The sequence below is a fragment of the Sus scrofa genome, chromosome 18 (genome assembly GCF_000003025.6).
Source record: "Sus scrofa isolate TJ Tabasco breed Duroc chromosome 18, Sscrofa11.1, whole genome shotgun sequence".
NCBI classification, from domain to species: domain Eukaryota; kingdom Metazoa; phylum Chordata; class Mammalia; order Artiodactyla; family Suidae; genus Sus; species Sus scrofa.
Window position 1 is genome coordinate 39,992,851 of NC_010460.4, and position 13,276 is coordinate 40,006,126.

General features: G+C 38.4%; 1 protein-coding gene across 11 annotated transcripts in view; it reads right to left on the reverse strand.

Moving 5' to 3' along the window:
• The window catches only part of BBS9 (Bardet-Biedl syndrome 9), a 730,525-nt gene that overhangs the window by 329,131 nt on the left and 388,118 nt on the right, over nucleotides 1-13,276 (reverse strand). For 10 of the 11 annotated variants that reach the window (XM_021079336.1, XM_021079333.1, XM_021079330.1 and 7 more), the window contains one exon: nucleotides 12,874-13,096. In XM_021079336.1, the coding sequence (XP_020934995.1) occupies nucleotides 12,874-13,096 (223 nt within the window). Of the gene's footprint in view, nucleotides 1-12,873; nucleotides 13,097-13,276 lie in introns of those variants that run through there. The other variant, XM_021079338.1, reaches the window with a different exon arrangement.

Here is a 13,276-nt window from a genome sequence, read left to right on the forward strand (position 1 = left end):
AATGCCATTCCCAGGTTAGGCCACGTATTTTTTGGCCAGAATTAAAAATTACTAAGTCACAGCAATGGGCCAAGTTGCTGGGTCTGCCCCATCAACTGTGGATATTCTTGTTATGCATGTATTTTAAATGAAGATAATGTGATATAAAATAAGTTGTAATGACTGTCTCATCTAAGTAACTGATTGGTGAATTGCTTTTGAGCACCTAAAATACTTTATCCAGGCACCCGCAAGTCTAAAGGAAAATAAAAACAATAAATTATATTCCTGAATTTACACTGAAAGCAGAGAAATTTATTTTTCTTATTGTTGAAGATTGAATTCCTCAGAGAGATAGCAGGTATTGGGAGTAAAAATTGAAGGGAAGAAAACAGGATATGTGTTTATTACCATTTTGAGATGAAATGTTAAAACCTTACAATTGAAAATAGATTCACTGAGGTAGAAGTTGGGTTAAGGGTAAAAGCTGAGGGGAATAAAAACTAGAAAAAAATTTTGTAAGTTCGTAAATCTTTGGTGAATCTGTAGAAATTACCTCAAACCAAAGGCTGCCAGAATAAATACCATTTTTTTCATCCTTACAGTTGAAGATAAAGCAGTCCCAAATGTCAAGCAAATATGTGAGAAAATTTATTTTTGATATAATACAAAGCCTCAGAGGTAAACAACTTCATAAGGATGCTCCAGTGTTATCGAGATACTCTTCCTTTTGGCCAAACTATGCAGTTTTTCAGGATATGGAAAACCACACAGAGTTAGGGCTTTCATTGTAATATTTCATGGGAGAAAAGTCCAAAGAAAAGACAGCTCGCATTTACAGCTAGATAGGGGTAAAAATGTACACTTTTCAGATATGCTCATGTGACTAAAGCAACAGGAATAGCGATGTTCCTTAAAAGTTATTTAATTTATCCTCCTACTTTCAGGCAGAGCTTTTCCCAAATTATCCTTAGACTGTTGACTATCTGTATTAGCTTAAACATCTGCAGTGGAAGGAAATTCCTCAAACTCCCCTGGTATTCTATTCCTGTATTAACAGCCCTACTTCCAAGAAACTGGGCTTTGGTCATCACACTGTAATTAGTTACCAGGCAGCTTGTCTATCAAGTATTTGCTAAGTACACACATGGAGAATGTTATTCTACTAGGTCTTTGATTGTAGACCTTCCCCTACAGTTGTTCCTAATTGCTTCTCCTGTCAAATACAATTCTAATCTTGGATTCAAACATTCTTCCACTAACCTTTATTCATCCCATTATTACAAAAGATAATTATAAGCATCCTATTAAAAACTGAATACTCTCATATAACAATACAGTTTGATTTTCAAAACAATTTTGAAACGGTATGTTGTTTCAAAACAAGGTGATATTAGCTCAATATTTCAAGTGAGGAAACTATGGCTCCAGAAGAATAAGTTGCTGCACAATTGCTATACGGCTGCACTATTCCTTCCTACAGCAGCTACTGCAAATCGACTTTAATTTACCACCTCACCATCACCACTTCTTGCTCTCTCACAGATTATTATAAAACTTTACTTCTCCAGAGCTCATGTGGCTGGACTTCATTAAATTTTCCTCTTTTTATTTTTTTTTTTTTAATTTTTAGGGCCGCACCTGTGGCATATGGAAGTTCCTGGGCCCGGGGTCCAATAGGATCTGCAGCTGCCAGCCTACACCACAGCCACAGCAACACCAGCTGCATCTGCGACCTAACCACAGCTCATGGCAACGCCAGATCCTTAACCCACTGAGCAAGGCCGGAGTTCGAACCTATGTCCTCATAGATCCTAGTCAGGTTTGTTACTGCTGATCCACGACAGGAATTCCAACTTTTCTCTTTTTAAATTCATATATTCCCTCAGAAAACTAAACATAGAACTACCATTTGATCCAGCAATCCCACTCCTGGGCATCTATCCAGAGAAAACCACGACTCGCAAAGACACATGTACTCCGATATTCACTGCAGCACTATTTACAATAGCCAAGACAAGACATGGAAACAACCTAAATGTCCATCGACAGAGGAGTGGATCCAGAAGATGTGGGACATATACACAATGGAATATTACTCAGCCATCAAAAAGAACGAAATACCAGCATTCTTAGCAACATGGATGGACCTAGAAACTATCATGCTAAGTGAAGTCAGCCATACAATGAGACACCAACATCAAATGCTTTCACTGACATGTGGAATCTGAAAAAAGGACAGACTGAACTTCTTTGTAGAACAGATGCTGACTCACAGACATTGAAAAACTTATGGTCTCCGGAGGAGACAGTTTGGGGGGTGGGGGAATGTGCTTGGGCTGTGGGATGGAAATCCTGTGAAATCAGATTGTTATGATCATTATACAACTACAGATGTGATAAATTCATTTGAGTAATAAAAAATGAAAAAAAATTTAAAAAAAAAATAAAAATAAATAAATAAATTCACATATTCCCAATTTATATCTGGGTTCTCCATTTTTTTCTCTTCTCAAATACTAACTCTTCACTTTACCTATATTCTAGATTATTCCTCAACCTCCTCAACCTTCCCATTCAATTTGAATATTGGATTTTAGCAACCTGACCTTCAAACATCTTGAAATATATTTTCTAAAGAGAAGAAAAAGAAAATAAATAAAAATCTTGATAATAGCCTACTTCTTCCATTTGCCTTCCTGTACTGTTCCTCCCAGTTATAGAAAGATCTTTCCTTGACCTTCATCTGTCCTTCACAGTACTGACAGCACCTCTTCTGGGAATTCCTTGAAATTCACTTCCTCCCTATAGAATCCACTTCTTGTCTAGTTCTTCAGATAAGACCCAAATGCAGTGTTCTCCTCCCTCTGCCTTCTCCTTCAGAAGTTTCATCCAATTGCACAGTGTCAATAATGACCTCTAAGCTGAAGATACTAAAATCTACTTTCAAGCTTCAATCTTTGCCGTCAGTTCAAATCCCTCAGTTCCAGCTGCTGACACATCTTTCTTCTTGGATTCATCTTAATCATCTCAAACTCACTGTATTTGAAATGAAGCACATTATTCATAACAAAATTCATTTACAAACTTAATCATTTCCAGCAATGGCAACTAAAAAACTTGATGAACTATCTACATTCTTCTCTACTCTTCATATTTCTCTCTATCCTGCATACTACTATCAGATTAGTATTTCTAAAACATTTAAGGTTTTTTGTTTTGTTTTTACCATACTTTTATTAAATAAATCATTATTTTTTATAAATTGTTTATAGCTTAAAAACCTGTAACAAAAAACCTGTAAACCACTTGCATCATGTTCAATCTCTTTTATCTAGCTTTTCAAGTTCCTATGTCAAGGGCTTACTAATCTACCATACTGAATTTCTAACCTGAAACTTAGCTAGTTTATTTCCAGACCCATATCTCCTTGCTTAGATCACCTATTCTATATATAATATCTGCCACTATACTTTCTAAAAGTCCAAAATTGGAGTTCTTGTCATGGCACAGTGGTTAATGAATCTGACTAGGAATCATGAGGTTGCGGGTTTGATCCCTGACCTCACTCAATGGGTTAAGGATCCGGCGTTGCCGTGAGCTGTGGTGCAGGTTGCAGATGTGGCTCGGATCTGGCATTGCTATGGCTTTGGCATAGGCTGGAGGCTACAGCTCTGATTAGACCCCTAGCCTGGGAACCTCCCTATGCCACAGGTGGGGCCCTCAAAAGACAAAAAGACAAAAAAAAATAAAAGTCCAAAACTCACACCTACTTCAAGACTTAACCTCATTATAAACAGCTCTGCTGATTCATTCTAAAAATATAAGGTAGACCAATGTCAATTTCCTGTTTTTTATACTCTATTAGTCATATGAAATGTCACTAGGAAGAAAAGCTGGATGAAGGGTACATGGAGTTCTATGTAGTATTTTTGCATCTTCCTGTGAGTCTGTAATTATTTCAAAATAGTAAGTTTAAAAAACATGTGATGGGCATCAACGATATATATGCCAGCCATAAACAGATGCTGAGTTCACAAGTAAGAATACAACACATATTGAGCCCTTCATGCAATCACCTTCTATCTGGAGGTATTATGGACTGACTTGTGCCTGCCCCAAAATTCATGAAGCCCCAATCCCTAATTGACTGTATGTGGACATAAGGCCTTTAGAGAGATACTTAAGGTTAAATAAGGTCATGAAAGTACCAGTGTCCTTCTAAGAGGAGGAGGATACACCAGGAGTGTACATGCACAGAGAAAAGGGCCACATAAGGAGACAGAAAGAAGGTGGCTATCTGCAAGCCAAGTAGAAAGACCTCAGGAGAAACCAAACCTATAAGCACCTTGATCTTAGGCTTCCAGGCTCCAGAACTGTGGGAAAATAAATTACTGTTGTTTAGGCCACCCAGTCTATGGTGTTTAGTTATGGCAGCCCCAGCAAACTAATACGGGGTGGGAGGTGAAATAAAAATATTAAACAATGGTAAGGTATAATAAGTACTATTATAGCTATATGCCCAGAGACCAGGCGAGCACAGAGAAAAGAACTAGTCATGCCAGGTAGGCCAAGGAATGTGTTGTGGATTATCATTTCATCTGGGTCTTCAGAAATTAGTGGCAATTTTACCACCACCTGAAGACTGACTCTCTAAGGCAAGGAAACTTTTTAAAAGAACAGAAGCTGACAAAGCATGATATATTTGGAAAATACTGAGAAATTCAGTATCAGTAAAGGATTTTAAGGAAGAAAGTACAGAACATAAGGCCAGAAGGATAATGTGAGTCTGTTTAGTAAAGAGCATTGTATTTCAGGCTTAGGACTTTTGATTTAATGTGGTAGGTAACAGGGAGTTGCTGTACATTTTCAAGCAGGGACGTGACATACCCAGATCCCTGCTTTTCCAAAGAAACTCATACTCACGGAGAGGTTTAAATTCATTACGGATGTGTACAAATTTAGGTACAAGAATATTCAAAAAGGAAAACCCATACCCATGAGCCATCCCTACCCACTTCCCCATGCCTACCTGACCCCTAGCCCTAGGCAACCATAATATACTTTCTTCTTCTATGAATTTGCCTATTCTGAACATTTTATATAGTGGAACCATATAATATACAGCCTTTTGGACTGGCTTCTTTCACTCAGCATAATATGTTCAAGGTTCATCCATGTTAAATTTTTTTTAAATTGTATTGAAGTATAGTTGATTTACAATGTTGTGTTAATTTCTGTTGTACAGCAAAATGACTCAGATAAACATATATACATATATATATATTCTTTTTCATTATGGCTTATCATAGGATACTGAATATAGTTCCCTATGCTATATAGTAGGACCTAGTTGTTTACCCATTCTATATTCCATTCTATATATAACAGTTTGCCTCTGCTAGTCTCAAACTCCCAATCCTTCCCTCCCCCTTGACAATCACAAGTCTGTTCTCTATATCTGTAAATCTGTTTTAGCTTTGTAGATAGGTTAATTTGTGTCATATTTTAGTTTCCACATATAAGTGATATCATATGGTATTTGTCTTTCTCTGATTTACTTTGCTTAGTATGCTAATCTCTAGGTCCATCCATGTTGCTGCAAATGGCATTATTTCATTCCTTTTAATGGCTGAGCAGTATTTCATTGTATATGTCACATCTTCTGTATTGAGTGTATGCATCTTTTTGAATTATAGTTTTGTATGGGTACATGCCCAGGAGAGGTATTGCTAGATCACATGGAAACTACCTTTTTAGTTATTTGAGGAACCACCATACTGTTTTCCAAAGTAGCTATATCAATTTAAATTCCAACAGTGTTGGAAGGTTCCCTTTTCTCCACACTCCTGCCAGCATTTGTTATTTGTAGACTTATTAATGATGGCTATTCTGACCAGTGTAAGATGGTACCTCATCGTAGTTTTGATCTAATAATTAGTGATGCTGAGTATTTTTCATGTGCCTATTGGCCATCTGTATGTCTTCTTTGGAGAAATGTCTTTTTAATTCTTCTGCCCATTTTTCAGTTGGGTTGTTTGGGTTTTGTTATTGAGTTATAAGAGCTGTTTATATATTTTGGAGATTAAGCCCTTGTCAGGCTTGTAATGATATTTACATCATTTGCAAATATTTTTCTCCTAGCCCATAGGTTGTCTTTTGTCTTTTCATTTTGTTTATGGTTTCCTTTGCCATGCTGTAGTAGATATACTACATCTATTTATTTAGTCATCAACTGAGAAGTATTTGGACTATTCCACTTTTTGGTTATAATTCTTCTATAAGCATTCATAAGTTTGTTTTTGATGGTAGTATTAAAAATAAAAGATGAGTCTTAATATAAGGAGAGTATTGGTAGGTCATTTTAGTATTCTGAATAGGAGATAAGGGAATTAATGGGGACAGTGGAAAGAGATATATTTGGAAGGTGCATCACCAAGTCTTGGTGACTGACTGAACATGGAGAATAAAAGAAACAGAGACTCAAGGTTGTTTCTGAGGACCCTAGCCTGGGCACTGAGTAATATCATCTACTGAGATCAGATGCACCACCAGAGATGAGTTTCACTCAGGCATGTGGAAGAGAGAGGCCTGTGGGATACTGATGGAGACATGTGAAACCTGGGAGACACACCTGAAAAGTACAAACTTAGAAACACAGGGAATTCATGTGGTAGTTGGGTTAAGATTGTCCAGGAGATAAGAGAAATGCAAATCAAAACTATCATGAGATACCACCTCACACCAGTCAGAATGGCCATCATTAATAAGTCCACAAATAACAAGTGCTGGAGGGGCTGTGGAGAAAAGGGAACCCTCCTGTACTGTTGGTGGGAATGTCAACTGGTACAGCCACTATGGAGAACAGTTTGGAGATACCTTAGAAATCTATACACAGAACGTCCATATGACCCCACAATCCCACTCTTGGGCATCTATCCGGACAAAACTCTACTTAAAAGAGACACATGCACCCGCATGTTCATAGCAGCACTATTCACAATAGCCAGGACATGGAAACAACCCAAATGTCCATCGACAGATGATTGGATTTGGAAGAAGTGGTATATATACACAATGGAATACTACTCAGCCATAAAAAAGGATGACATAATGCCATTTGCAGCAACATGGATGGAACTAGAGAATCTCCTACTGAGTGAAATGAGTCAGAAAGACAAAGACAAGTACCATATGATATCACTTATAACTGGAATCTAATATCCAGCACAAATGCACATCTCCACAGAAAAGAAAATCATGGACTTGGAAAATAGACTTGTGGCTGCCCAATGGGAGAGGGAGGGAGTCGGAGGGATCAGGAGCTTGGGGTTATCAGACACAATTTAGAATAGATTTACAAGGAGATGCTGCTGAGTAGCATTGAGAACTATGTCTAGATACTCATGTTGCAACAGAACAAAGGGTGGGGGGAAAATGTATACACGTAAGGATAACTTGATCCCCTTGCTGTACAGTGGGGAAAAAAAAAAAAAAAAAAAGATTGTCCAGGAGATCAAAAAGGTGCAAGACCAATAGTCAAAAGACAAAAAGGAACAAGAGGCATACAGCAGATGGCAAAGACAGTCCTGAGGGGGGACAGGAATAGTAAATAGTAAAAGAGAAGCCAAGGAATGAGAATGTTCTAAGAAGGAAACGGTCTCATTGAAAAAGGCCACAGAGCAGTCAAGTGGACTGTAAGCAAAGTGTTTACCTGATTTTGCAGTTATGAAGCCCCTTGTGAAAAGGTTAAGAAATTACTCAAAGATCAACAACTTGCATGAATTGACCTAATTTCAGAGAAGAGATGCAGAGGTAGGAAGGAGGTAAACTCCATAAACTAGTTGCACTAAGTCCTGTGAAGGATCTGGGTTCATTTATTGGAACTAAATATAAACATGCCCCATAAATACACAGTCATGGCCCTTGAATAACAAAAAGCCATTAATTTTCCTGATTGATGAAACCAGTCCTTGTTTCTTTGTTACCATTTCTGATATAATTATACTCATTTTCTTATTGGCATTTTCTATCACAGTCTCTTTTTACCAAAGTTACATACATTATTTACAGGAAAACATACACATTACATGGAAGAGAAATAGTAGGAGGACACTCAAGACACCACCTGCAACTGCACCCCCAGGATAATTATCATTAACACACACCTCGGTTTACATGCTCCCAAACCAGATTTTAAAGGGTATAACTGCAACTCTGTCTTTTGCTTTCTACCTTTGCTCACTTACTCAGAAAGGCCTAGCCTGCCTCCATGTCTATGTATCTACCTCTATTTTCTTCTGTGTTTCTGTGATTTCACTTTTTTTGCATTTAAATCTCTTTATCCATCTGAAAAGTATTATGGCATATGGTATGAGCTAGGGTATAGGCTATTTTTCTCTCCAAATAGTTGGCCAGTTTCCAGCAACATTTTTCAATGAATTCACCTTGTCCTCTCTCCATTGCTTTGAAATGTCACATTAGCACATGATCAGAATTCAGGCTAGCACCTTCTAAATTCTTACATGTATGTTTTGGAGGAGGAGGGCTTCTCCTTCTTACAGATGTTCTAATTATCCCAATTGTAGTCATAAAAAAGCAAAAGCATAATATAAAGATATTCACTCAAAAATGAATTGATCACTTATAAATCAATCTCTACTCAAGTGTCTTTCCACATGTAACACTAGATGCTATCAGCTTTTTATACCGGTTGATGTCTCACCAGCAGTTGGAAATTGTTACAAATACAACTTAAATGGGTTGCAGAGGGAAAATACAAACCTTGCAAGTGATGCAAAAGGTAATGCAATTAAAGTGTAATTAAGGAGCCACTCTTTACATGCAAGGACAGTTCCTGGTGAAAAGCTGGCAATTGGTCCAGTTAACAATGAAGAGAAGAAAACTGGCTAGAATGACAACATTATGGATGCTTCTGAAGAAAATGGTTTGCATATTAACGAAAGACCACTAAGAAAATGAATAATTCCTTGGAATATTTTTTTCTCAAAATGACCTTCTTTGAAAAGGTGCTGGTTAGGCCAAATCTGAGTGTCCATCATCGTACCAGAAACAAAACAAAAACAAAAACCTCATGTAATTCTTTCACTGCTGTGGCTAAGAATTCGCACATAATTGTAGATAATAATATACATTTTGCCAAATACATGATAAGATAAACCTACTGTTGATTTTAATTTTACTTATTTTTCAGAAAAAACCCTTTTGTTTTCCTAATGAAAGCAACAAAACATTGATCCCAGTTTCAGGTAGTCTTTTTGCGATAACAATTAGTCTCAAACCTTCCACAGTTTAAGCAATCTATCAATCTAAGGCAAGCTTCAGCCTCAAGCATCTGCAGGGGTGAAGCAAGGAACAAGCAGGTAGGAGGCAGAAAGCTAAGCCAGTAAAGGCATTCGCATTCAGAGTTTTTTCAAACACTACTCTGGTGGCCCTCTCTGTGACCCTTGCTCTAAGGGTAGAATGGATACAAAGGAGACTAGAAAAAAGACATTTAATGAAAGCGCAATATTCCCCAGCAGAGAGATGTGAATACCATAGGTACAGATAAGAGAAATATAATTTGAGAGTTTTGTAATAAAAAGAATACCTATTAAAGGTTAGGCTAAATCCTGATAGAGAATCTGAAGACTGATAAAAGCAAGCACAAGAAATGTGAGGCAAAGAAGCACATAAGGTAATTCCCGGTGGGAAAGATTTTCAAACTCTGGATGCCAGCAGGGATGTAGTCATCGTGGCCTTTACTAGAGCAAAGAAAGGGCACATCCAAGGTGCCAGGCTCATAAAGTTATGAGGCTAGAAAAGACCAAGGGTTTTTTATTCTGAGATGTTTATTCATCTGCAATTTAATAGGGAACATGGTAAAATTACACGCACTCCTGCCTTTTTATACCAACCACTAAGTCACTTCATCTTCTTAGGGCCTTAGTTACCTCAGCTCTTAAGTAAGGGAGGTGAACCAGATGATTTTTGAGTTCCTGCCCAGCTATTAAAAAAAGATCAGTCTGTGAAAAATGCTCGTATGCTTAGGCGATCAGTAATCCACTCCTTTCTAACCCACTTTACCTTTACATACTCTGAAATAACTACTACAGCTACACCAACATTATAAATTGCAAATTGCACAATTACTGGCTTGAAGCAGAAACAGCTCACAGTATTTCTCATTATCTCTGTAATAATAGCATCATGTCACCTATCAAGATAATAAAAATAAAGCACAGAGTAAATACAAGATAAATCTTTATTACATACCTCAAACCGAAGAAAAGAGACTGTGTGAAACTACTTCTGCCCTTTTCCTCCCACAGTGCTAGACCAATTTCAGTGAAAAGACGGCCAAATCAAGGATAGCTTTCACAGGAGGAGACTCTGGCTAGAGACGTATTTGCACCATTGTGGTCTGTGTGGTCTAGAGGCAAGCATAGTGGGCTAGAAGATTTGGATTCTAGACCCAACTCTTCCAGTAACCATGTAACTCCAGGCAAGATATTTAGCTTTCCCTAATTCTGTTTCTATTTGTGGAAAAAAAAAAACAATAATTCTACATGTTTCTTCTACTTCAAAAACAAGCTGAGTACAGATATAAGTGTATAAAAATGTTGAGCTCTAGGGAAGAAAGGTATTATAGGCAATAATGGAGCATGGTGATGACAAAGAGCTATGATTTCACAATTTTTAAAAATTCACTGTCATGATTGGATAGTGGCCATATCATGGTTAGATACTATCATGATTGGTAGGGGGAGAGTCACTCAACTAAAGGGGAAAGGGGGTAATCATTTAGGAAAAGTGAGTGATTGTGACCACAACAGCGAAGCACAAACATGCACGGCTTCAATCTTTCCAATGGATGAACTCAGCTAGACTAGCATGACAGGCACACGCCTGGCTTATAGACTCCTGGTTTGGGAACAAACACACTTTCCACCTTCCTTCATTTCTCCCCGCCTTTCTTCTCTTCCTCCTTTCCTCTGCCCCTTCCTTCCAACCATTCAGAAACTTTATACCAAGGACTTCTATGGACACAGACCTCAAGATACTTCCAAATCTAGTTATTTAAACAAATGACTAAAGCTCATAATCAATAAAGGTGCTTTCTCACTGCAATGCCACTAGACTCCTCGTGGGTGTTCCCAGAGAGGCTCTGGAAGGGACATGGAAAGAGAGGGCAGAGCTGTCAAGGCCTGAACCAAGAGACACATCAGCCAATCAGGGGCCATCTCTTTTTAAGTGTTTCCTTTTATGTATTTGTTCTTCTTCCTCGATCCTCTGTTTTTCCAATTGGCAAGAAAGGAGGGAAAGTCATATACTGATTGCTGATCAGAGTGAATATTTTTCATTTACTATTCATTAAGCCTATATATTTATTTCTTAGGAAAGTAAATCCTAACGGGGACAGAAATGGATGAGTACAGGCCGAAGGACACGTTAGGAGGATGTTAACAAGGGCAAGATGAAGAAGAACCAAACTAAGACAAACTAGTAGAACTGTTTCCACGTAGGAAGACAATTCTATTCTGAAATGCCATGTGAAAAAACATGATTTTGGAATAAAAAGTTACGTTCTGTCTGTGTACGATTAAAGTAAAAAATATTTCAAACCATAGAATGTAGAAACCCATGATCCCAAGCCAGTCATTCTCTCCACACCAAATTAGAAGCTGAATTATACATACATCTATACAATGGTAATAATTACAGCTTGAATTTTTTTAATGTATCTCTGTTCCAAGAATTGTGCTAGGTGCCTTACAAACATGTAAGGCCCTGGCAACAAGGAAGGTGTTGTTGTGCCCACTTTGAAAGGAGAAACTAGACTCTGGCAAGTTATATAACATATTCAGGTCACATGATCAGTAAGACACAGAGAGGCAGGACCCAAACACTGGTCTGTCTGCCTCCAGAGTCTGTGTTTATTAGATTATGCTCTGCTGTCTCCATGTTTATCTTTTGAAGTGTTCACTTGCATTCCTTTTTACTTCTAGGAATGCTGGTTGAAAGGGAAAGGAAACAACAGGAAAAGCAACAGCATGGAGGGTGGGGAGGTAGGTTCACAAAAGGCATGGAAGGAGGAAGATGAAAAAATCCACACCACTCTCTATACCACAGACCTCGCTTTAGGGGGAAATAAATGTTACAGCTGCTGCATTTAATACATTCATTCACTTTATGCTCCTTACTGGTGCCATAAAAAGAGATACTAAGAAGAGCGGAGCAGGACCTAGGAGCTGCTGCCTCTAAAGGACCCGAGTGCAGCACTGTTGACAGCTCAGCCCCTCTGACCATGGGAAAGGCTGGCCTGGATGCCCGTGGCCATCAATGACTGCCCATGACGGGGCAAGCTGGATTCCTCTTAGCCCAGCACATAGGGGCCTCAGCCTCGAAGCCTGCTCACATCTCCTGATCCCCAGTCTTTTTCTTTGTCTCATCCTCCCATCCTCCCATCCTGACCGCAATCCAACCAAACATCAGAATGGATGGGACTCATCTGAATTATATTAGCCAACTGTATTACGCTATTTACATTTTTGAAACATGGTATCGTGAGATCACTCCAGTAAAATTTTCCTTAAAAATAGTTTTATTCTCTAATCCATTTTTATTGGTTAGAAGCAAAACAAAATGGATCATATATTTAAAAGCAGAGGGAAGAAAAAAAGACATAGCATTCTAGAAATGTCTAGCAAGCAAATACCCTAGGAATATTTATTCAAGTGGTTACCCTGGGATATCCGAGGAGAAACGTGAAAGCAATTTTCTTGGCTATCATCACTTTAATATGAAATGTAAACCCCAAATACGACCATAGGCACATTCCTTTAACTTGGCCAAAGTACAGTCATGTTTCAGGAGCATGGATGAGGCTCTTACCTGGCATAACCATGGTCTGCGGAGCCACTGCATCCGTACTTAAGCAGAGACGTCCACCTTTGGCTAATCGATCGCAGAGCAAAGTGATATGCTTCTTCAATCGGCTTGTGTCTTTGGGGATACTCAACTGGCTGCTGAGGTTCAGAGCCTGCTCCTTTGAACTCTTCGACAGGCAGGTCTTCAAGAGGTGGGAAATAGCAGCATCCACCGTTTCTTCCCAGCCCTGGATACAAAAGCCAATCATGAATTTATGCAAAGATGAAAAATGAGCAAAGTATGCACTTTACTATTAACCAGGTAATTAGATTATGAGTGTTTATGTCCCAGTGTTGGGGACTTTCTAAAAGCTTAGTGTCCAGAATATTCCAGACCAGTCTGGCTTTACATTCTAGCTCTGTCAGCT